Source organism: Fundulus heteroclitus, chromosome 19 (genome assembly GCF_011125445.2).
Source record: "Fundulus heteroclitus isolate FHET01 chromosome 19, MU-UCD_Fhet_4.1, whole genome shotgun sequence".
NCBI lineage: Eukaryota > Metazoa > Chordata > Actinopteri > Cyprinodontiformes > Fundulidae > Fundulus > Fundulus heteroclitus.
Genome location: NC_046379.1, coordinates 23,332,762 through 23,358,974, shown reverse-complemented (window position 1 = coordinate 23,358,974; position 26,213 = coordinate 23,332,762). Strand labels below are relative to the sequence as shown.

At 40.7% G+C, this 26,213-nt stretch overlaps 1 protein-coding gene and 1 non-coding gene across 2 annotated transcripts; one reads left to right on the top strand and one right to left on the bottom strand.

Moving 5' to 3' along the window:
- Positions 1-7: 7 nt before the first annotated feature.
- On the top strand, positions 8-20,945 carry LOC105932423 (otoferlin). Its single transcript, XM_036150969.1, is given in 41 exon segments — positions 8-48; positions 186-240; positions 982-1,113; positions 1,210-1,272; positions 1,365-1,449; positions 2,407-2,465; positions 2,467-2,567; positions 2,676-2,862; positions 2,949-3,135; positions 5,005-5,228; positions 5,419-5,527; positions 5,608-5,791; positions 6,254-6,374; positions 6,472-6,572; positions 6,665-6,755; positions 6,840-6,956; positions 7,075-7,227; positions 7,322-7,511; positions 8,257-8,381; positions 8,462-8,596; positions 10,555-10,716; positions 10,801-10,920; positions 11,021-11,182; positions 11,441-11,603; positions 13,658-13,731; positions 13,885-13,911; positions 14,016-14,147; positions 14,281-14,353; positions 15,523-15,632; positions 15,734-15,871; positions 15,972-16,103; positions 16,230-16,357; positions 16,459-16,629; positions 16,790-16,950; positions 17,842-17,984; positions 18,076-18,164; positions 18,246-18,344; positions 18,460-18,701; positions 18,873-19,051; positions 20,084-20,184; positions 20,314-20,945. Coding segments are annotated over 41 exon segments (5,247 nt in total). The 3' UTR covers positions 20,495-20,945.
- Positions 20,946-26,140: 5,195 nt separating this feature from the next.
- On the bottom strand, positions 26,141-26,213 carry trnaa-agc. Its single transcript has one exon. It is a non-coding gene; the product is annotated as a tRNA-Ala (tRNA).

Here is a 26,213-nt window from a genome sequence, read left to right as displayed (position 1 = left end):
TAATGGGATGTTAATGGGTGGTCCAGACCCTGACACCATCTCTTTGGCGTCAGTCACAGCTGTCACACCCACCAAAGGTATCGAACAAGAGGCAAGCGTTACGCTTACTTTCTTCTCTATGGATTGTGTCCTTGAGGGGGCGTTTTGTTAATCATCTTTAACTCCTCTGACTTATTCCCGAACAGATCAAAGCCGGACATCAAGATGGAGCCCAGCTCTGGGCGACCAGTGGATTACCAGGTGGACAAAAGTCCTGTAAGCTGTTCAGTCAGTGTGTCTCAAAGGATGTTGTTGCTCTGAGAATCTTGTGGTGTTAATTTTGTGATATTGTAAGTACAAATGTTAGTGGGTGTAATCTTATTTTAATGATAGGCGAATACATCATAACTGGTGAGTTTGAGGGTACATGTTTTCAAAATCTGAAAAGTACGGCATGCTTTTTTATTGTCTATTTAAAAACGTTGACATAAACAAAGTTTTTTTGTCCGTAAACCATTGTCCATTGCTCTTAGCACACCATATTCTCTGTAAAACATGATGGTGGCTGGATTATACTTTGGGGAGGCCTCACTTTAAGGGACATCACTAAAGATGATGGATAAATACTGGGCAATCCTGGATAAAAAAAAATACTGAGGTGGCAAAAGAGTAGAGAATCGGCTGTAAATTCACCTCCTAGCAAGACAATGACCCTAAACACACAAGACAGAGCTACAAGGGAACGTTTTAGATCGAATCATATGTGTTGTGTTGGACTGGCCCAAACTCAAAATTGGCCTTAGCTGCCACCTTCAAAAGTACAAACTCCAAGGCGCTAACAAGCATGGACATACAAATCTGAGGTTAGCCTTTGAGTATTGAACTGTCACATAAAAATTAAATGAAATGTCATAAGGTTTGTGATTGTAACAGGACAAAATGTAAGACGTTTTGCAAGATATTACACTGTATGGGATTTGAAGACATGAATCGTCATTTCAGGTCAGCGTGACAGTGATTGAAGCCAGGCAGCTGGTTGGTCTCAACATGGATCCGATGGTCTGTGTGGAGATCGGAGAAGAAAAAAAGTACACCTCGATGAAGGAGTCGACTAACTGCCCTTACTACAATGAGGTAAGTTAGTCATTATGACGTAGCTTTGGGGAATTCACGCTTAGATTCAAGGTTTATTCACAGCTAAACATAACCCCAAACGGCTCTCTCCTCCAGTATTTTGTGTTTGACTTCCACGTCCCGCCGGATGTCATGTTCGACAAAATCCTGAAAGTGTCTGTGAGTCCTTCTTTTCTTAAAACCGACTGATAGAAATGTCCTCAGGTGAGACAGAGCTTTTTTATGTGTACAATCTTTAACCTATTTTGCAGGTAATCCACTCCAAAAATCTACTGCGAAGTGGAACACTGGTCGGGTCTTTTAAAATGGATGTTGGCACAGTCTACTTCCAGCCAGGTCAGAAATCAACGTTCACATTTTAACTTCTGATACAGCTTTGGTCAGAAGTTTACATACACTCAGCAGCATGGATGCCTTACTAATTTTGGCTTTTTAAACATAACTTCACAAATGTTTTATTGCCCATTAATTCTATATTTTTTTTTTGGATGATCTCTTATCTCACTAAAATGGAAATTATACACACATGCTCAAGTATATTCATACATACCCTCTAATATCCATCGCAAAGTTGCAACGAATCAGTAGACATCAATGATATCCGGGCGTAACTACCACTGGATATTTGACTCCACTTATATAAAGCCCATTTAAATTGGTTGCTATCCTTGCATGGACTCCAGTTTCAAGCATTGTCAATATAGTCATAACAGGTTAGAAGTCTGTGCCAATCCAGAAGCTTAATGTCAGCCTGCTTCATCCAAAATCAGTTTGGAGGTGCCTTTGTGATCATTGTGCTGTTGGAACACTCAATTGTGTCTAGGCTTCAACCCTCAAGTTGTCGATTTGAGAAGTTAAATAACTTTGAGGAAATCTTTTTCCATTCAATGTGTATCATTGACATCAACGCTGCCCCAAACGTTGATGCTGCCGCCACCATGCTTGACGGTTGGCACAAGTTCCTTGGGTTTGAAACCCGCACCTTGTCTCCTCCAGACATTTGTCTAGTCAATGTGGCCAAAGGACTTAGTCTGGCCTGAAGACTTTCATCAGAAAGCATTTGGCTTTGGACACAGTAGGTGTTCCAGCAGGATAATCCCCAGCATACACCAATGTCGGTTTCAGACCAGAGAAAGCAGGCTAACATGAAGCTTCGGCAATGGCTTCGACTTGAACTTTACTTTAACAAAACTTATGGCCTTTGCTTTAAAGCGCGGTCTGTGGCAGGAGATCAACAAATTCAGATGAGCACTACTAATTCTGCCCAAATCTTTTGGTCTTTTTGTCTTGCAGAACATCAGTTTTACCACAAATGGGCTCTGTTGTCTGACCCGGAAGACATTACAGCGGGCGGTATAAGGCTACGTCAAATGTGACATCTCAGTCCGTGGCAAAGGAGACACTATAAAAACTCCGCACAAGGCTAATGAGTCTGATGACGATGACATAGAGGGGTAAATGAAACCGTCTTTGACTATAACGTCTGCTGTTTCTCTAATGCATTCTCTCATTTAAGCAATTATACAGCGAAGTTGTTGAGAAGTAAATTTTCTCTTCGACAGAAATCTGCTTCTACCTGAGGGGGTTCCTGCAGAGCGACAGTGGGCCCGCTATTACTTGAAGATCTATAGAGCAGAGGGACTTCCCAGAATGAACACCAGCATCATGGCCAACGTCAAAAAGGCCTTCATAGGAGAAAATAAAGACCTGGTTGATCCGTACGTCCAAGTACTCTTTGCAGGGCAGAAGGTCAGTTCAAAAAATGCTTAGCCCCTGGTCTCTTCTTGTGTAGCAACAGGGATCGGAGTATTAACTCGTTTGTTGTGTGGCTACAGGGGAAAACATCAGTACAAAAGAGCTGCTATGAGCCCATCTGGAACGAGCAAATTGTTTTTACGGAGATGTTTCCTCCCCTGTGCAAGCGCATGAAGATCCAGATCCGAGACTCAGATAAAGTGAATGACGTGGCTATCGGAACACACTTCTTAGATCTGAAGAAGATTTCCAATGATGGAGACAAAGGTGATTGACCACTTGTTTCTAAAATAGTATGTTGAAGCAAGCATTGCGCAACACACAAAGAAAAGCTCTGCCAGTTGTGCCCTGATAACGTTTTCTATTGCGGATTTGCTTGTCAGGTCAGTGGTATTGGTGCCCCCTTGTGGGGTGCACACAGTATGAGTGTAATATACATTAGACTGAACTGATATCACTGTAGTTAGTGTCTGATTCAAGCTTATAATTAAGATTAATTAAAAGGAACATTTCAGTTTTTGCAAGGAGTCTGGACACTGACCATCTCTCATTGGTCAAACCGTCTCTAGTTGAAACTATTACATATTTGGGCTGGTCAGACTACAAGTAAATAGTTTTGCCCTGAACACAGTTTATTAAAAACACATTAGAGATTTTAGAAACCTTTCTTCTATTTGCAAAGAAGAAAAGTAATGATTGTCAATCATTTCCAAGCATTAGGACCACCTCAGGTTAAAATAATCACTCATTTTATAGACGGACCAAACAACCCTGACCTTACAATGCCTTGCAAAAGTATTCACTTCCCTTGATTTTGAACCTATTTTGTTAAATTCCAACCTGTAAGTTAAGTGTTTTTTAATGTTATTGTTAGTGTTGCACCGATACCAGTATCGGACGGGGCTCCGATCCAGCACTAAAATGGTGGTATTGGTATCGGCGAGTACCAACAAATAGAGCACCGATACCATTTTGATGTTTGTATGTCACTTGAACGCAACCTTCTCTCTCCCAACTAGTATTATACATGTTATATAGGTTCATGAAAGTTGCACTATTTTGGCATTTGAGAGCCAAAACTCAGGGTTTAAAAGAGATTTTAAACCCTGAGTAAGACAGTAAAATTACTGTCTTACTGTTGCACTATTATTATACATGTTATAATTTCACGAATGTTGCACTATTTTGGCCTTTGAGAGCCAAAAGTTTATTCAACTATTGTCACCCATTCCAGGTAGGCAATAAAAAGTTCTACTACCCTAAGTAGTATGCAGTTTTTCATATATACACACACACACACACAATTTCAAACAGATGGTATCGGTATCGGCCAATACTGCTCAGCCAGGTATCGGGTATCGGAGCCAAAAAATGGCATCAGGGCAACACTAGTTATTGTATGAGATGGATCTCCGCAAAACTGTCTTAGTTGGTAAAAATTAGCACATGCACGCATATGTATTCACCCCTTTGCTTTGAAGCCCCTAAAAGATTCTGGTGCAACAAAAAATCAGCAAAATTAATGCCACCTGTGGGTAATCTAAGTGCCACATGACCTGTCACACACCTTTCTGAATCTCACAAACCATGCCAGGAGGGCATTAATCAGAAAGGGAGCGCAGAGACCAAAGGTAACCCTGAAGGAGTTGCAGAGCTCCACAGCAGACCAGAGGATCTGTCCGTAGGACGACAATAAGCTGTACACTCCATAGAGCTGGGCTTTAAGAGGGGCCAGAAAAAAAAGACTTATTGCTTTACAATAAAGAAATAATATGTCCTCAAAGCTGTAGGCATGTTCTGTAAATAAAATGGTGAAAACTCTCAAACAATTAATTTTAATTCAAGGCAGTGATGCAACAAAACATGAAAAATATAAAAGGTGGTGAATACTTTTGCATGTCCCTATGATTACTTTAGAGTGATGCTGGATACTTTAATGAGTTTTCAACAGAACTGGCATTGCTAGTAGATTAGATAATACATTTACCTATAGAGAATTTCCTTTACCTTTGAACAGTTAAGAACAACAAACACCTCAGTCATATTTCTCCTTTGAAATTTTTAAAACTCCTTTCTACATGCACATTTCAGTTAATTTCCGAAATAACATCACACCTTTCACTCGCTGCTTCCCAGGCTTCCTTCCAACAATAGGACCTGCCTGGGTGAACATGTACGGCTCCACTCGCACCTACACCCTGATGGACGAGTACCAGGAGCTAAACGAAGGACTCGGGGAAGGCGTGTCCTTCAGAGCCCGTCTGCTCATCAGCCTGGGAGTGGAGATCCTGGACCCCTCCTCGCCTGACATCACCAGCTCCACAGATGTTCTGGTGGAGAGCGTACCTAACATCTCTGAGGTGGGTCTTTTGCTCTGGATGAGTAGCCAAGCGAGGGGATAATGTTATTTCGTTGCTGGCAGGTCAATGTGCTGTGATTAATCTGACAGATTAATAGCTCTAATCTTGCATTATTAATAGTTGTTTGCATTGATGAGGCTCTGTTTACTCTTGTTTAAATATTTAAAGTTGTACTTTTTTTTCCCCACAGACTGCTACTGGGAAGGTTGAGGATTTCCTTCTCTTTGGGTCTTTCCTGGAGGCCACAATGATTGACAGAAAGATCGGTGATAAGCCAATCAGCTTTGAGGTCACAATAGGTATGTCTCTGTCACTGTGGAGAGAACAGGGTGATTAAAAAGAGGTGAAAGGTCCACATTTATGAAGCTGCTGTTCCCAGGTTACTATGGAAACGAAAACGATGGAGTCATACAACCTAAATCAAAGGGCAAGAAGGCTGGTGGCGATGGTGCTGAAGAGGAAACCGAACTGATACACAACTCCAGCGAGGAGGAGATGGACGATGATGGAGACCTGACTTCCGTGTCGATAACTCCACCAATGAAACCTGTTATCACTGACCGGTCAGAGCAGTTCTGTTATAACACCGTCAAGCGGTTAAACAAAGAGAAAAGTAGTGAAGTGGAATGAAAATAATACATAGTTTTCTTTTTTTATTATTATTTCAAAGTCTTCGTTCGTCCCTGCAACATAACGCTGTGTCCAGCAGATTGTACTGACCGCTGAAGGGACTTAGCACTGGATCATATCTTATCTTAGAATTACGTGGCAATGGATAAAAATGCTTGGGACACTTCACATTTTTATTAGTAACAAATTTTGAAAACCAATCATCATTTTCCTTGCACTTCACAGTTATTTGTCTCTTCGTCTTGTTTATCGCTTAAATCCAAATTAAAAATACACTAATGAAAATTTTGGATTCTTTTGCAAGGTTCTGTTTAAACCCATTAATTGCATTTTGCCCAGACTGAAACAGCAATTTTGGAGGATCAATACACTGTGGCTCTTGTTTTCATCCACAGAAACTATTTTCATCTGCCCTATTTTGAGAGGAAGCCATGCATCTACATCAAAAGCTGGTGGCAGGATCAGAGAAGAAGGCTGTACAACGGCAACATCATCGATAACATCGCGCACAAACTGGCAAGTGTACACCTTCAGCGACAGCAAAGCGATTCTGAACCATTTAAGACACAGCTGCCGACATGGCTGATCTGATGTGCAACTCCTTTTTTTGCAGGAGGACGGACTGAACGATGTGCACGAGATCATCAAAACAGAGAAGGCCTATCCCGAACGTAGACTGAGAGGGGTTCTGGAGGAGCTCAGCCAAGGGTGCAGGTCTGTGTGCTTCCAAACATAAAACTAAAGAAGGAACCAGTCTGATTTAATGGATTTAAATATTCACACTGACCAAGTGCATGTTCTTTCAGTCAGTTTCTGTCTCTGGCAAACAAGGACCACAATCAGACTGGCAGAACCAAACTTGACAGAGAGAGACTCAAGCTGTGCTTGTCAGAAGTGGTACGTTGGCAGAAGACGCCTCATTTTCCTGCTGGTTGTTGATTATATCATTGTATCGCTTTGCTAAATGATCCCTGTTTGTAGGAGGCCATTGGTCAACAAGCTAAGTCCATGAGGACGCAGGTGAAAAAGAGCACGGTCAGGGACAAACTCAAGCTGGCTCAGAACTTCCTGACAAAGCTTCGCTTCCTGGCGGATGAAGTAAGCCCTGCACCAACTGAGTCGATTCACAAATTACCTGTTTTTACAACAACAGATGATGTACTAAAGTAGCTTATACGTGATATATTTAAAAAATTACATTTGTGTTTTAATTCAGCCGCAGCACAGTGTTCCTGATGTTTTCATTTGGATGATAAGCAATGGGAAGCGCATCGCTTATGCACGTGTTCCCTCAAAAGACATCCTTTACTCCGGTATAGATGAGGAAAGGGGGAAAGACTGTGGCAAAGTCAAAACTATTTTCCTCAGGGTGAGTTTAAAGCTATTCCATTTTTTTAAAAATCCACTTAAATTTATTTCTTATTTATTTAAGGAAAATCTAAATATAATTTTGTCCATTAAAGATCCCTGGTAAAAAAGGTTTTGGACCTGCTGGCTGGACGGTGCAGTCCAAATTAGAGATTTATCTGTGGCTGGGTCTGAACAGGCAGCGCAAAGACTACCTAAGCGGCCTGCCCAACGGGTTTGAGGAAAACAAGTTGTCCAAGGGGCCTGGCCTGCCTTCTTCACCACCCATCAGCCTGACCTACATGAGTAAGACCATCAACTGGCTCAATAAATCATTCTTAGTCACTAAATGCTTTCTGAAGCTTACCATGTAGTTTTCAGGAACTTTCAAGTAACTCACAAGGTATGTTCCTGGAATTTACAAGGTACTTTCTGGAACTTAACAGTCACCTTACCATAGCTTTTCTCGAAAATCACAGGTTACTTTCCCGGCACTTATCCGGTAATTAGCTTGAACTTTGTGGGAATTTACTGGTTGTGATACTGGAACATACCAGATATTTTCCTGGAACTTGTTATTTTCCCAGAATTTAGCAGCACGTTTGGAACCTACCAGGTCCCTTCATATGTATAACTTTCCTGGAACTTACAGGTTACTTTTCCAGAGCTTACCAGGTATTTTCTTGGAACATTTTGTCTTTTTCTTCCCAAAACCTGTAGGTTACCTCCCTAAAACTTAGTCTGTAATTTCAAAAGATTGGCTTTATGTGAGTTTACATAATGAAGTACATTCATGATACTTTTATAGCAACTGTTGATTTCAGGGTCTGGGCTGAATAGCTGGTAAGTTCCACAAAGTAACCTCTAAGCTCAGGGAAAATAAGCTCTGAGGAAGGAATGGAGCACATTATGTTGTTCTACTGCGTTGCATATTCCACAGAAACAGGAACATTGTGTAGAATACTGCTATTAGTAAAACATATCAAAGATTATATATATATTGTATTAAAGTGTCTACATTACATATGATAACCTGAATGTTTCACTGCAGTGAAGCAAATCTTCCAGCTGAGGGTCCATATGTACCAGGCTCGCAGCCTGTTTGCTGCTGACAGCACGGGTCTGTCTGATCCCTTTGCAAGAGTTTTCTTCTCAACCCAAAGCCAAGTCACTGAAGTGAGCACTAACGAGACCTTTTTTAAAATCCAGCTATAACAAAAAGGGAGTGGGAAACAAATACTCTTTCTACCTTGCAGGTGCTGGCGGAGACCCTCTGCCCTACATGGGACCAGTTGCTGGTGTTTGAAAACGTGGAGTTGTTTGGAGAGGCCTGCGAACTGAGAGATGATCCGCCGATTATTGTCATTGAGCTCTATGATCAGGACACAGTGGTGAGGGCAATTTTCACATAGAGATGTCTCGAGGTCTCAATTTTTATTCATAGGACCAAACGCTCTTCCTTCGAACAGTACAAATGTCATAGCAGCTGTCTTATCATGCTTTTTCGTTTTAATCAAGATTATAATTAGGGATGTCCCAATCAACAATATTTTTGTCCCTGGTGGTAATTTACTACAATTAACTCAAGATTATCCCTTGGCTAACTAGTACCTGTTCAATACTCCATTAAAATAAATGCCATGGGGGACGGCAGTGGTGCTGGGTCAGAAAAACACAACCCGTGTGGGAGGCCACAGTCCATGATGCAGTTCTCATGGGTCTGAGTCCTGAGCTGGAGACCTTTTGCTACATGTCATTCCCTTTCTCTCTTCACCCATTTGCTGTCTGGCAAGTTGGCAACTTTCAAGGACCACTAGAGCCACAAAACAAAATAATGTAAAATAAAATAAATATATAATGGCATGTCCACAATTGTAATCAATGGTAGCTTTAAAATGCAGTAAAATACCACATTACATTTTACCTGTGTTGCTCTTAATCGCTACCTAATGACAATCCAGTTGACGTTTCTTGACGCTAACAGATATCTTGTTCCATGCAGAGTTTCTGAACGACAACCATAAAATCCTGGTCTAAAACAGTTTTAAAAGCTGCATGGCATTATTACTTTCTTAAGAAATTAAAACAAACTCGACACATATGGCTACAGTGTGATAAACTCATGTCATGCTCCTGCTGGCAATGATTTCATGCTAACCAGTTTGCTGAAGCGCTAGGCTAACGCTAGCAAGCTTATTCTCTGTTTTGATATTACACGTTGATAATTCGGCTTGTAACATATATTAGAGCAGTTCCCGTTAATCATGTTTGGACAAAACCTACAGACATTTTTTTTCCTCCTTCACAAAGTTAGCAATTTGCTTTTAACATCAGAAAATTATATCAAAAACATGATATAAGATCAGTGCACAGTTCTAGTAACATGTGATAGATATATAGAAAGCTACAGCAGCCAAAATATTCTCTCTCATTCAATGCAAAAGCTTTTTTTAAAGCTGATATTCTTTTGGGAGGAAACCCATAATCACCAAATCAACAATATAATATGCAAGGCCTATAACATATTCAAGCACTGCTCAAGAAAATAGACCACAAAAATAAATAAATGAAAAATAAAATGAAAATTGGTTGCACAAAGCAGCTTCGGGTGAGTCAGGACATCTCTACTTATAATCCTAAATGTCTATAAATTTCAATGTGATCTTTTGTTTTTGTCAACATCAGACTAACATGATTCATTTTTGAAGGAAGGTTTTCTGACAGACAATTTTATATTTTCTCCTGACAATAACAACCAATGTTTTGGATGACCCTTTGGATAAGTAGAGTGTGGATTGCCTTGATGTACGGTAGCAGCATTTTAAAGTGTGCAGAGTAGATTGTATTTAAAGGCATGCAAGAGGAATAAGATAGGTCCACAAGGACAAACAGATGGACCCTTCATGAACGTCCTATCCCTGTTGCATTCCTTTTAGTGAAATTTTGTGCTTTTGTATGTGGCCATCAAAGTATTTGACTCTCTATAACCACTAACTGCAAGAAAGATTTTGTTTTTCACAGTTCTCAGAGGCATCAGAAGGTTTTTGAATTGTTCTTCGACCTTCCACAGACACATCTATTTTGCAGTTTACTGGTTATTTGTACGGAATCTTGATTTTGGTATTTTTGCTTTCCTTGTATCTTTAGAGATTTTTAATCTTGAAACATGTGCATCTCAAGCCATGTTTCTGGATGTTAATCAGAAACAAGATCATTCAAACTGCAACCATCTTTATTTACCCTATTTGTAATAAAAACATAGTAACACCATCTGTAATGTACAGGATATGTTATTCATTGAAATATTCAGCCCAGAGTTAACATTTAGTCATCCACTTTATTTTCAAAGGGTAAAGCTGACTTCATGGGCAGGACCTTCGCCAAGCCTGTGGTCAAGATGGCAGATGAGCACTATGGGCCCCCGCGTTTTCCACCCCAGCTGGAGTACTATCAGATCTACCGCGGGAACGGCGCTGCTGGAGAAATGCTGGCAGCCTTTGAACTTCTTCAGGTTAGTTAGAGGGAGTTTAGACACTGATGCGGTCCACTAGTAAGCTCTGACTGCACGTGGTTTCACATTGCTATCGTCTCTCAGATTGGCCCCAATGGAAAAGCAGACCTTCCTCCCATAGATGGACCTACAGATATGGATCGTGGCCCAATCCTGCCTGTTCCTCTGGGGATTAGACCAGTGCTCAGCAAGTACAGGATTGAGGTACGAGCTTCACAAAGTACTCAGAGAACCTCACTGATCGCTGAAGATGTATTTGTAGAAGGTTCGACACAATAACACACATGCATTCTGCGTCTTCCAGGTTTTGTTCTGGGGCTTGAGGGACTTGAAGAGGGTGAACCTTGCCCAGGTGGATCGGCCTCGAGTGGACATTGAATGTGCGGGAAAGGGAGTTCAGTCTGCCCTCATTCCCAACTACAAAAAGAACCCCAACTTCAGCACTCTTGTCAAGTGGTTCGAAGTGGTACTGTGTCATTTCCTTTCTGTTAAACAATTGCAAATGCCACTGAATTGAAAACTGCAGGGTTTCAGAGTGTGACAAATACATTTATAAGAGTTTAAATAACCATAGTATAAAAACCAGACCAAAACTTCCTTGGCTGAGTAACAATTATAATCAATACTAATTTATACAAACATAACCAGAAGTATGAATACCCAACATGTGATTGTCATTCCTTTAGCTTTACCATGTCAACAAATCTTCTATTGTGTGTGTCAGGATTTGCCAGAGAACGAGCTGCTTCACCCTCCGCTGAACATCCGGGTTGTGGACTGCAGAGCGTTTGGCCGCTACACTTTGGTAGGCTCCAACGCCGTGACCAGCCTGCGCAAGTTCATCTACAGAGGATCAGACAAGCAGGCCAACAACTGGTCCACAACAGGTATAACCTAAACACTGGGGGCATACAGTGCCTTGGAAAAGTATTCATAGCGCTTTATATTTTTTACACATTTTATCACAATAAAACCACAAACCTGTGGTTAAGTCAGGGACACGTGGAATGCATAGATAATATTTTTGAGCAAACAATAAAATTCTCTCTACCATATTCACTGAACATATTACATCCCTTTAAAGCAGCACCATGTTAGTTCTAACTGAAATATTAGCTTTATTTGAGATGTATAATAAATTATTTTATTAAGTCAATATAAAACTCTTGCCGTCCAAAGTGTTCTACTATCAGATTCCAGAACACAATATTTAATTTTGCGAATGTGCAGTGTTGCTAGTGGCCCTCATCGGCGTTAAACCTGGAAGTTACAAGTCTAGCGCCTCTAGTGGCAAAACGTCACATGGCTTTAATAAAACAAATTTTCCCCCTCCATTGTCTGACATTAGATCTTAGACTTAGACTTAGAGACTTTATTTGTCATTTTGTTTCCACAGAGTGCATACAGAACGAAATTTCGTTTGCATACAGCTTGAAAAATCACAGTAAATTGCAGTAAGTTTCAGGATAAGGTGCAGTAATAATGTATGTAAACACTTGAAATGTTAACAATGTAAACAATGCAGGGGAAATAGACAGTGTGTGATTCACAGTGTCCAGTCCTGAGTCTATTTTGCGGCCTCAGCAGTTCAAGGTCCCTTTTGTGGCTTCACCAGTTCCAGCAGTTTAACAGTCTGATGGCAACGGGGAAAAAGCTTTTGCAGAACGTGGTGGACCTGCAGCTGATGCTGCGGACCCTCTTCCCAGAGGGCAGCAGGGAGAACAGTCCATGGTGGGGGTGTGAGGGGTCCCTGATGATGTTACGGGCTCGGGACACGCAGCGCTGAGATGAAATGTCTTTTATGAAGGGAAGAGGAGCCCCAATGATCTCCTCCGCTGTCCTCACCACTCTCCTCACGCTCTTCCAGTTGGAGGCACTGCAGCCTCCACACCACACAGAGAGACAGCTGGTCAGAATGCTCTCTATGGTGCTTCTGTAGAAGGTCTTGAGGATGGGCGGGGCAGGTGGGCTCTCCTCAGATCAGAGGAAAGGTTTCATGAAAGATTTCATGATTTCCTGTAGGTCAGTTAGGATTATGAAAATAATTTCTTTTGCCACATACCAATATAACTAGAGACAAAATATCTGATTACTTTCTCCAAATTCATTAGTTTTATGTATTCATATAGTATGATTAGTGCCCCTTTAAACATTTTGAGTAAACCTAGATGATGGTTTTATAAGCTTCTAACATGTTATTGCACAACATTTCGGTGAAATGGAGATAACCTCCCAAGCACGCACTGCTTCCTTGTGTGACATCTTGAAAAACTACAAAACAAAGCAACAAAATAACAACAAAACAAAAAAACATCCAAGGTATTGGGAGATCAAATGTGGGCCTCAGCTGGTTCCTTGGTGGGTGCAATTTCCAGATGCCTGAAGGTGCCACAATTATCCATTTAAACAAATATATGCAAGGATCAACACCACTGAGATTTCCTGCCTGGTACTGTTTAGGGAGGAGGCAGCCTCTTTGTCCCAGAGAGGTTTTGGGTGTGTGTGTGTGTGTGGGGGGGGGGGGGGGGGGGGGGGGGGGAGCTTGTGAAGATGCTGGCTGACTGAAGCTGGTAGGAGACATGTCCTGTGGTTTGTTGAAACTTTGGTATTAGGAATAATGACCAATGAGATGTTTGGAGGAAAATGTTGGAAGTTGCAAGCCTGAGAACTTATCCCAACTGTGATGTAAGGGGGTTGACGGTATCATGTTGTGAGGGTGCTTTGCTTGCCAAGACACTGGTGCTCTTCACAAATTATACGGTATCACATGGAAATATTATGATGTGTACCATCAGCTAGGATGTTAAAGCCTAATCATACAGAATAGTTATAAAGTGACTTAAGGACAACAGAGTCAATGTTTTGGAGAGTCCATCAAACTAAACTTTTGACACAGGGTGAATAAATATCTGGTATGAATTGCATGTTGTTTGTCTTTCAGAGGAGATTATTGTGGTAAGCATGGAAACTGAGCCGGCTTTTAAGAAGATGGATACTGTGGTCAAACTGGACTCTGTAAGTTTAATCTTTTAAACCAAGATTTAAAAACTTAAACTAGGACAATATTTCCTGCTATTTTATTGCAAATACTGGATCATTTTTATTTTACCACGAAAAAGAAACCTATCTTTGTAAAAGTACATGTACAATCTGCTGTTTCATGCCCAGTGCTCCGAAGCTGTGGTCAAAGTCGAGGTGAGCAGACCATAAGAGTTACTTTTAATCAAAATGACAAAATTATTTGTGTTTTCTTCACAATACCTGACAATTTCTGTTATATGTGTTGAACTTTGAAAAAGGATGATGACAAAGATGAGAAGGGTAGAAAGAAGAAGAGGAAGAAGGGGGATGAACCTGAAGAGGAGGAACTTGATGAGAGCATGTTGGACTGGTGGTCTAAATATTTTGCCTCCATCGAAACTTTAACTGAGGTGTGTAACAGTTTAGATATTTTGCTTAACAACCCCTAACACCTGTTAAGTCAAACATAAATGCATTCAGTAAAGTATTGTGTATCTTGCTTTCATTTTAAAGAAGTAAAGAAATATTGTCCCACTGTTTTAGGCTCTCAAGGCTCAAGAGGCAGCTCTCTCAGATTCAGAAGAAAAGGAAGACATGGACATTGCTGATGGTGGAGGTAAAAAATAGAAAATTTTACATCTCAGTATTCTGCTATATAATATGCATGATTCATTGGCTTTAAAGAATCTGAGCCAACTATGCTATCGTCATTTAAAGAATGTATTATATGTATGCATTTTCTACTTTGAAAAAATGTAACAATCATGTAGTTTTCTTCTACGGTGTAATAGTTTTATTTTCAGTCTTTAAAGGCCAAAAAATGCCTTCATGAAGATGTTGCTATAAATCCATAGAACATATAACTTAACTTAATGAAAGATCTGTGAATGGTGACCGTGAGAGAAGAAGTGTTAGTTGTAGAGTTCCTCAAGGATCCATTTTGGGGACAATCGTATTCACACTTTACCTCAGAGCCGCACAATTTCAGGAAAATCTTTGATCGCGATACTGCAGAAAATTCCTATAACAAAGTTGATTATGATAAACCCTCGTTATGTAGAGGGACTAATAAACTTAGTCACTGAGTAAATACTTCTGCTTTGGGTTACGAAAACCTAAAGAGTATATTCAATTTGCCAAATATATCATAGCTATGCAGAGCATGAATACGTGACATATACTACCAAAAGTTGCATCCAAGCAGACTTTTGCGAATATAATATTCCACACAGATGTTGCGATAATGATTTTATCTATTTGTAATATATAGAAATATATTACAGATAGATATATTGTGCCACTCTACTGCACATGCTTATTTTGGGTCATATTTTTAAGAAATTCAACATTCAGTTTTATGCAGACGATACACAGATTTATATGGCCTCGTCTGTTAAATCCAGTCCAAGGTGGTTGTTTTTGGTTCTCTGTGTTCTTTATGTACTTTATGTACGCTTATGTAAATATGGTATTTCATTAAGAGGCTTTTAGGATTTGATATTCAGGCTCGTTCCCAGAAGGAAGCTAGGTGAAATCAGTTAAAATTTGATGAACAGCTGAGTGTATAAAGGTAACCTATAAATATATTCAAATTTACAGCTTAAATGTTAAGAGACAGATATAAACAAGTCAATGTGTAGGTTCGAAGGTGACAAAGAAATTTAAACACTTCCTGTATGTGGAAAAAGTTGATTTTGGTAAAATGTTATACTTAAATTAAGGCTTTAGGCTATTCCCCATTACTCCCTCTCTCATTATCCCTTTTTGATGTGTCTTCATGGCAAGCTGATGCCACCCCAGTGAAAGGTCCCAAGAGAGGAAAAGGGAAAAAGGACAAGAAAAAGCCAGTTGCGGATCCATTTGAAAAGAAAAAGCCTAAATTGGATGAGCTGAAGGTGAAGGTTGACTAAATGTGTTTTTATATCATCCATATCATTTGTTATTTTAGCAAGTTTAAAAGAAGGATTTTTAAAATTGTTTTCTTTCCCCAAACAAGGTATATCCAAAGGAACTGGAAAGTGAATTTGACAACTTTGAGGACTGGCTGCACACCTTTTACCTGTTCAGAGGAAAGGGAGGTGATGACGACGACCAAAATGTGACAGATGAGGACAGGATTGTTGGAAAGTTCAAGGTGAGAAATAATCTACGTGCACATTTGAAACTTTAACATCGACGATTTCTATTTTTGCTTTTTTTTTTTTCATTCCTTTCCTTTGACTGTTCCATTTTAGGGTTCGTTGTGCATGTACAAGGTGTCGGATGATATGCCCAGAGACATGAGTTTTGACTCCAACTTAGGAATGTTTCAGAACATCCCTAGCAATGACCCCATCAATGTCGTCGTCCGCATTTATGTCATCAGGGTAAGTGTATACACTCTGAGCCTTTATGCATAGCAATGGGATTACTCTTTCAGGATAAACAAAGTCACATTTACAATGATTTTCAGTGTTGTGAAACTGAAGTGATGCTGTTATTTTTGGTATTAGGCCACGGATCTGCATCCAGCGGACATCAATGGGAAAGCTGATCCTTACATCGCGATCAAGCTGGGAAAAACAGAAATTAAAGACAAGGAGAACTACATTTCCAAACAGCTGAACCCTTTGTTCGGCAAGTAAGTGCTGAAAAAAGGCTGGATTTCTGAGCATGTTTTAAATAACTACATTTTTACAGTGCTTTTACATTTGAACAAAAGTGTATTTCTCATGGTCTTAGATCTTTTGATGTGGAAGCCACGTTCCCCATGGATTCCACTCTGACAGTGTCAATTTATGACTGGGACCTGGTGGGAACAGATGATCTGATTGGAGAAACAAAGATTGATCTGGAGAATCGTTTCTTCAGCAAACACAGAGCCACGTGTGGGATTTCATGCAATTATGCCATGTAAGACTCTAACGCCTAACTCATATTAGGATAAAACCAAAGTTAATGTGCTTTTTTTTCAAGTAATTGAAGGAACAGTTGTGCTACACTGAGTCTTTAAAGTTTTTACGTCACAATATAATTTCACAAATAAATGAACGGTAACATGTTTACTACGTAGCCACGGTTACAACGTGTGGCGAGACCCTATGAAACCCACACATATTCTGGCCAAGCTGTGTAAGGAGGGCAAACTGGATGGACCACACTACGGCCCCGGAGGAAGAGTGAAGGTGGAGAATCGTGTCTTCATGGCACCAACAGAGATCGAGGATGAGAACGGTATCTTTCACTCTTGGTTCACTTCTGATGTTCAAATGCAAATTCTAGCATCTTTCTTGACAATGGACTTGCAGATGTACTGTACAGTTGTTGCTTGCAAAAATATTTTTAAGGCCTTGAAAATTATCTACATTTTGTCAAATTTCAACCACCCACCTTATTGAGATTTTATGTGATGGACCAAAACAAAGTAACATACGTAAACCTGAAGGGGAAAAATGTGTGACATGCTTTTGTATTCCACTCCCCTCGTTCTAACTGGATGTAAATCCAGTCCAACTAATAACCTTCAGAAGGTGCTTAATCAGTAATCACTTTTTGGGTTACAAGTGAAACACTGTGTGACAGAAAACGTACCCTCCATACCTTATCCCGTAAGGAAAACATGGCAGTGGCAGCATCATGATGTGCGGATGCTCAGCGGAGAAGAGGAAAAGCTTCACATTTGATGGAAAGGAGGGTAGAGCTACACATGGGGGAATTAAGGAAGAGGACTAATTAAGGACTGGAAACGATTTATGTCCGAGGCAGAGGTTCAGCTTTACAGTAGAATGGCTTAAATTAAAGCACATTCAGGAGTTAGATTGTAACAGACCTGCATCCAGTTAAGAGTCTTAAAACTGGCGTTCACAGATGCTCCCCATCTAATCTGACTGAGTATTGTTCCGGGTGGCTGAAAACAAATACAAATTGCACTTTTTAGATTTTGACCTAAAAATTTAATTTAAAACAATGCATCATTTTCCTTCCCACTTCGTCTTACTTACTGTGTATGTTTGTTACATAAAATCCCAACAAAACACATAGTAGTTCTCAGTTGTGATAAAATGTATGAAGTTCAAGAGGTCTTAATACTTTAGAAATGAAAATATGTGCGACAATGTCTGTCAGGCTTGAAGAAGCAGACGGATGAACACCTTGCTCTGACAGTGCTGAAGCACTGGGAGGAAATTCCCAAAGCCGGCTGCAAGCTTGTCCCAGAGCATGTGGAGACCCGACCGCTGCTGCACCCAGATAAACCAGGAATCGAGCAAGTACGTTAAAGTCGCCCTGAAGCTGTCGCGAGTTAGACCTCCTGCTGTTTGTCTGCGTCCTGAACACAACTTTTGGTTCAACTATGTGCAGGGAAGAATTGAGCTGTGGGTGGATATGTTCCCCAAGGACAAGACGGCGCCCGGCCCCGCACTTGACATTTCACCACGAAAACCAAAGAAGTATGCCTCAAATCTTCAGCAGCCCAGCATGAAAGGATACATATTGCAAAAGAAACAATTTGTGGTAATTGTTTTGTGCAGGTTTGAACTGAGGGTCATCATCTGGAACACAGACGAGGTTGTCTTAGAGGACGACGACATCTTCACCGGCGAGAAGTCAAGTGACATCTTTGTGCGAGGGTAAACGTGTGCTTGATTTGTCCGTTTTTCCTCGACTGCACGACCAGAAGCATTTTCCATTAGAAGGATTAAACCTTGAGTTTTTCATCTGTCTGCCCCCGATCTGTGATGACAGATGGCTGAAAGGACAGCAGGAGGACAAGCAGGACACCGACGTCCACTACCACTCCATCACCGGAGAGGGCAACTTCAACTGGCGCTTCGTCTACCCTTTCGACTACCTGGTGGCTGAAGAGAAGATAGTCATCTCCAAAAAGGAGTCCATGTTTGCCTGGGATGAGACCGAGTACAAGATCCCCCCTCGACTTAATCTCCAAGTGTGGGATGCTGACCACTTCTCTGCCGATGATTTTCTGGGTATTGTTTGCTAAAGTCTCTTTGTGCGTTGTTCATCAAATAACACCATGGCACACTGGGTTTTAAATACACCCTTAGCTACATTTGTTTTATTAAATCCCAATGGACAGAATAGTTCTGTTGTCTCTGAACTACGTTTAGGTTCAGTAAAACTAAAAAATGTCTCCGCAGGCGCGATTGAGCTGGACCTGAACCGTTTCCCGCGTGGGGCAAAGACGCCCAAGCAATGCACCATCGAAATGGTGACAAACGAAGCAGAGATGCCCCTGGTGTCAATCTTCAAGCAGAAGAGGATCAAAGGCTGGTGGCCGTTTGTCGCCCGAAACGAAGAAGATGAGTTTGAACTCACGGTGTGTGACAGCGTGGATCAAACAAAAGGGTTGTTCTTAATCGGGAGGCTGTTTCTGCCAATAGAGATACCATTCCAATGTCAAGTTTAAATGAGAAATCCGGGCTGTTCACAATGCTTGGAATGAATGTGTTGTTGGGACGCCAGACTGTCTGAATTCCCTCCCTTAGTTAGTTCCCTTTATACAATCTATCATAGACCCCCAGCATGATGCTACCACCGCCATGCTTAACAGTTGTGCCTAGGTTTGATAGCCTTATTTTGACTCCTCCGAGTATATTTCTTATTATTGAGGCCAATTAGCTCAACATTTATCCCATCCAGTCATCAGCGTTTTTTTTTTCAGAAAACTTGTCTGTTCGTCCGGCTGTAAGTTTTAATCGAGCATGAAGCCGGTGACCTTAGAGCAGGAACTTCTTGCTTGATCAGCATCCTCTAAAGTCCGTGTTGATGGTAAAACTGCCTCATTCTGAACAGCGGTGCAAGTGTTTCAGCATCATCCTGATCAGTTTCAGGTCAAACTGTTGATACTTCGAAACAACTGAGGGTTCCAACAGGACAAAGATCTAAAACACAGTGAATAAAGCAGGCAATGAAACAGATCTCTACCCTTTGGAAAACGAGTGGACTACTTCAAAGCAGAGCCATTGCGGAAAAAATAATAATAATTTAAATGATTAAACAAAGAATGTGTACCGTTTCTCTAAAACTTGCTAAGAGACATTTATCGGAATATTAGCGAGGGTGTATGTATAGAGGAGAAAATCCATGAAAAATTAAACTTGTGCGCCAAATTCTAGGTTTTACAAATCCCTGAAGCGTTGTGTCAGATAAAAAGAGAGAATGGTTTGAGCTCACCTTTAAAGCTTTAAACGAATTATGCCCCTAAATGAGTGTCACTGCACATTTTGACTCAGTTCATTTTTTTTTTAAGTATTATTTTTCTTTTGACTCGACTGGGGAAAATGTGTCACGCTCGTCGGGATTCGGGAATTCTGTGTAACTTGACAAGCTGAGCTTCTTGTGTCTTCAGGGTAAAGTGGAAGCTGAGCTGCACCTTCTCACGGGGGAGGAGGCAGAGAAAAGCCCAGCCGGAGAGGGACGCAACGAGCCCGACCCTCTGGAGAAACCCAAGTATGAAACACGCGTAATCCTCCGGGGTCTAACATTTGGCCCAAGTGTTTACATGTGCATGCAGCCTCTCCTTCATACACGGAAAAAAACATATTAACAGCTTTGCTCAATCATGTTTGCCCCTCACAGCCGCCCAGACATCGCCCTCCTCTGGTTCCTCATCCCGCTCAAAGCAGCGAAGCACCTGGTGTGCGACCAGTACAGGTGGCTGACCATCAAGATTGTCACGGCGCTCCTGCTGCTGGCCATCTTGGGCCTTTTCCTCTACAACATGCCCGGATACATGGTGAAGAAAATGCTGGGAGCTTGAAAGCAGAACAGGACGAGCTTTTCGCTTTTTTTTTTTTTTTTTCAAAATGGTGTGCCGTAACCAAATAGCTTCTGTTGGTTGTTTTTTTCTTCCAGTCTTTTTCCAAATTACAATTTCATAAAATAACCAATGTGCTACAAAACAGAGCATTATCACAACAGAAATAATCCGACGTATTGAGTGTATGAGTTGCTTGTTATTAATGTGTACAAAATCTCATTTTGCTACTGTGGTTCTGATATTTAGGCCGATTTTTTTGTTTTTGTTTGTTTGTTTTGCTTCTTGAAATTTTTCTTTTGTTCCACATTTGATTAGAACAGACAGGATGACCATTTCACCGATAATGTAGTGAGGGTACTTCAAATAGTTTGCTTGTGTTCCGATTGTCCTGCTTCCTGCTTTTCTGTATAATGGATCACATTTGTGAATAAAATTCCCTCTGGAAACCTCAGTTTTCCTCTGATTTTCTTATTTATACCTACTTATAAATCGTGACGTATGCACAGTTCCTTTCAAAGGTATCGATACCTGATGCTGACGCCGCCATATTTAAAAGTGGGGATGGAGTGCTAATTTTCCACAAGATGTAGAATTTTGCATCTAGGCAACAACATTCAGTTTTGGTCTCATTTAACCACATGTTTACTGTCTCTCACATGCCTTTAGTTGTTTCAAGTTTTGTAAAAGTGTTTTGCGTGTTGTTAATTTTTTTTCTGAAATGTGTTTAATATTTTGTGTTTTTGGTTTGCACTTCCCAGCCACCGTAGGCTCTAAAGGAGGTAAGTAACAAAAAGCTCAAAGAAGTTTTCTAGTTTAAAATAACATTTTCACATCCCATTATCCTTCTCTGTCATTTTTTTTTACAGTAAAACGTAAGTGATCTTGTTTGATATCGAGACAGAAATTTGAAGCCGATCAGACAAGCTTTATGAAGACGATTTAATCCTAAACTATAAATTTGCAGAACTTAAATTAATCCTTAGCTCCCAAGCCATCCCTCCTTCTCCACTTGTTGAAGAAATCCCCACGAGTTACACATATATTTAATTTCCCTTTGAGATCAATAAAGTATTTTTTAATTGAATTGAACTTTAGTATATGGAATATGGTACGACATCAACCGCCATCTTGTTCCAGTCTCTCAAAGCGGGACCGACAGCGCGTGCACGTTCGTCCACGTGGACAGGTAGGCTATGCCACTCAGGGTTTAGCCCCTCCCCTGCCAACTCATCAAGTGCCACCGTCGCGTTCGTGTGAAGACGACCCGTTTACGACAAAAAACAACAACAACAAAACAAGAAAAAAACGCTATTTGGCAAAGAAGTTGTCGGATAAGGAAAGAGACAAAACGGGGTTTAACGTTTGCCTCGAGTTTCCACGGTGGAGCAGAAGCCACTCGTGCAGAAGTTTGACTCGGAGCTAGCTTTTCCCCGTCCGACAGGTGAGTAACAGGTAGCATTTAAGTAAAATGTTTAACAGTCTTGTTAGATTTTTGTTGCTATATTTATTCGATTCAATATAATGCTAGTATAAATGTGACGTGTGTGTTAATTGTTGAAGTTTGACCAGGAATAGGCCATGCGCACAGTGAGTAGCTGGTGTGGCCCTAGAGCACGTGTAGCCTAAGGAGCGCATTGACTTACATCCTTTTACGTCCTGAAACCACATATGCTTTGTTACTGGTCTTAGCTGCCCTGCACGTACCATGCGTGTATAATATGTTGAGGTTTGAGTCAGCATTTGTTGACAAGTATCGAATCCAGCAAAATCTCACACCTGCTGGTGTGGCGTCTTTTCTAGAGGGACAGCGGGCTTACTAAACGTAGACCAGGCAGCGCGCCTGCGTCGCGGCCTTCTTGTGGTCGGACAAGCTGGTGTAGAGCACTGAGCTATATTATACACTGGAGTGCAGTAGCCTGCTGTTAGAACGAGACGCTTTGAAGCCACCAGGCGCCATATTGGTACTCCCTATTTTCCCCCATCAACTAGGGAATATGTGCGCTACAGCATCAAATAATGAGGATATTCTCATGTTCAGGGGGGGGGGGGGCTTAAGACTTTTAAAATGTCAAATGCCATATACTTTTATGTTATGTCCTAAAACTATCAAGTGCTGAGTAAGTCATGTGCTGAAATATTTTGCATTTTATTTATTAAAAAAAAAAAAAAATCATATATATATATATATATATATATATATATATATATATATATTTATTTTAAATAAATAACGTAAAATATTTCAGCACCTAATTTCCTAGTAGTTGATAGTGTTAGTACATCCACTGACTGTAGAATTACCTGTGAAACGTTTTCACACAGCCAGAAAACTGCTTGTTGTTGCAACCAAATCCTATGGGATTCTGTGAGAGTAGGGTGTAGCAAGATGGCGGCCAGTGACTTCAGTTTTTCGGCAAAATCAGCAATCCAGTGTATAATATAGCTCAGTAGTGTAGAGTGGCGAAGCAGACAGGTCTGTCTACGAATATTGCATCAGCAAATATAATGGTAACAACTATGGCCATGGTGCCAATATGAAAGGTTTTTTTTTTTCATTCCCTTTCCTAACCCTCAAATAATGCAGAGAAATGTCATGGTTGGATAAGAGCGCGAGGGCTTTAAATTTCAGCTGTATCTTTGTTCAGTGTTTATTTATTTGATAACAAGGGATCTGTTTTATATGACTCATTCATGCGGGTCTATCTAGCAACAAAAAATACATGAACAAACAGACAGCTGTGAGTTAGGAAGGTGTTTTTGTTTCAGCAGACAGACACGCAGCCATCTAATTACACAAGGCAAATATTATTTTCCTGAGACAAATGAAAATGACCACAGAGCCGTTCACTTTCTGGGAACAGGTTATTGAGGGATCTGAGGTTTTAACAGACCTGCTTACACATTGCAGTTTTCTTCTCCCCCCCCCCCCCCCCCCCCCCCCCCCCCTCCTATGGCCAGAAGTTGAAATGACACCAGTGTTGTGCATGTGAGAGGAGGAAAACACATTTTATGGGAATGTATGTTGCAATGACAATAAGATTATTATTATTATTATTATGAATGTTTTTGCAAGCATGTATGAGAAAGGGGGAAAAAATTCAAATTTGCACATTGCTCCTTTAAAAAAATCCATAATATTTATACAATGCTAAATATGTAATAATAAAAACTAAACAAACACGATTTTGTGTACTTCATCTAGCAGCACGAGCCCTTTGTTTTGCAAATTTACATCCTAAGAACATTTATGAAACAGCAAGTTAGCCAAAAGAAGAGAGAGGTATGCAACTCTTAAACGAAACGTGTCACAGCAACACAGTGAGGAGGAGGAGGACAAAAAAAAAGAATACAGCCGCTTAATATAGACATTATTTTTTTGTAACTTTAGATGCTGTACGCGTAGTCATTGTTTTCATCAATCCATGGATGGATGGCGACGTGCGTTCATGCAGCGGTGGCCAGCTGGACATCAGACGTGTTTTGTTTTTTTTAGACAGTGGGAAAGGAGTTTTATACAGACTTTAAGCGGCCCTACCACCATAAAAAATGACAATGGCAGAATGAAAGAGAAAGTAAAAGAAAAGAAGAAATGCACCACAGATGCCCTGAAACAGAGGCTGTTTCAGCCCGTTCACAGAGGCAGACGTTCAAAGGGCAAATACAACTAAATTAGTTAAAAATGCAATAAAAGTTGAAAACTTACTGGCTTACAACCAGTCTTACATTACAAGCCGCTCTCTGCCAGGGAGGCAGCGGCAGTGTATGCGCTTCATGCAACGTCAAGGCATGGCGGCTGAATGCGCTAATGGCTCGGCCAATGCACGGATGTATTAGCTGATACCGATACAGGACAAAAATCTCAACTATTGGCCGTAAATATGGGCCGTCAAACGTTGCCATTTCTCAGTTTGTAATTTGCTTGTCCGACCGTCTGGGAAACGAGTTGATTTCCGGGGGGTGGAGCTAATTCGAGAAATGCTGTATTTGCAGCAGCGGCAGCTAGTAGTGGCACTTGTAGTGGTGACCCAAGCATTTATTGAACACGTCAATAAAATGTGATTATTTGAGAGTCGTTACAGACCACCAGGCATCTATAACAAATTGTTTGCCCTGAAACGGCAACAGGAGTGCAGCAACAGCCGTGCCACCTTTGTGGCAGCCGCGTGTCAGTGAAGGTGCCAGCGGAAGTAATATTAGCTCCTGCTTCGCAGCTTGAGCTCTGGCCCGCTGTTTTCCTATTCACATATCCAAACGAGACAAAAATGTCTCAGCTTTTATCTATTACCCAGTTCCCTTGTTGGCAGCTTGAGTCAGTCTTAAGCTCTCAGAAGCCAAAGTCTAGTTTATTTTGGCCACATATTTAAAGATCTACAGTGCTGAACTCTATCTGTAGATAGAGAGAAGACCTTGAACATTCCCATTAGGTGCCTGAATACAAAAGAATATAATGTTGAATACAAAAGAGCGTTCCACATCATAAAACAAATAAAATGAATGCTATCAGATGTCTAACATCAGTTTAGACAGTTAATAACTATTCAATATCTGCTGACTGTTAATCCAAACACAGTTGATAACAAGTAAATGACTAATTCAGCTTTAACCACAATCAATTACAAAAGGCCAATTCTAGCAAATCATGATCCTAGTAGGCAATAAGGTGGTTTTTAAAGCAATGCTAAGTAATTTAAATGTCAGTGTTAGGGAGCACCAGAGTAAATAAGTGATCTTGCTTGATATTGAGACAGAAAATGTAATGCTATCGTACGAGCTTTATGAGGAGGATTTTCCTACGCCATAAATTTGCAGAACTCAAATTCATCCTGAGCCGCCACACCACCCCCTCCTTCTCCACCACTCGGGTGTGACGCCCCAGTCTTTCTTTCTTGCTCTGTGCATTACAGACCAGTTTCAAGTATTTAACAATGTGCAATGTAATGTTATAGTTTTTGACATGTTTTAATTCATATTTTTCTTTTCTAGTTTTGTAGGGTTTGTTTTGTTGTAATTTTGCATATGCATGTCAAATGATGCTGCTGTTTTGCTTCTGCACTTTTCCTGAGCCCTTGCAATGAAATCTTGTCTGGAAATGTAGTTACTGAACAACAACAAAAGTCAGGAAGTCTGAAGTAGTTTGTTGTTGACTATTTGCTGCCACCTGCTGGCGTAAATGGAAACGACAATATTTCTTAGTAAACACGGATTATGTTGATGAAGATTTTCAGTTATCCAGGTCATGATCAGTCTCAAAAAGGTTAAAAAATAAACCAACTGGATTTCTATTCTGAAGCTGAAGACGTTCCACTACCCATCCAGGAAGCATCCAGACATTTTGAATTGAGAAAGACTCCTGGGTGGGAAGTGAAACGTCTTTCGCTTCAGAATAGAAGTCGAGTTGGTTTATTTTTATTCTTGGGATTAATACGGATTATGTGGGTGATAAACTAATGAGTTTTTGAATCTTTAACGAAGGTAAGGAGAACTAAAAGTAGTTTGTAAACGACGCATGGGAGGTGTTGAAGTTGCTGACTGGCATAAATGTAAAGTAACTTCCTGAACTGGATTTTTGTCCTTGATCCACAACAGGCTAATCTATGGAAAGAAAAAGAAAATAAATGGGTATAAAGTTAAAGGGGGAAAAGTATTTGGAGGATGCGGGCATCGATCCCGCTACCTCTCGCATGCTAAGCGAGCGCTCTACCATCTGAGCTAATCCCCC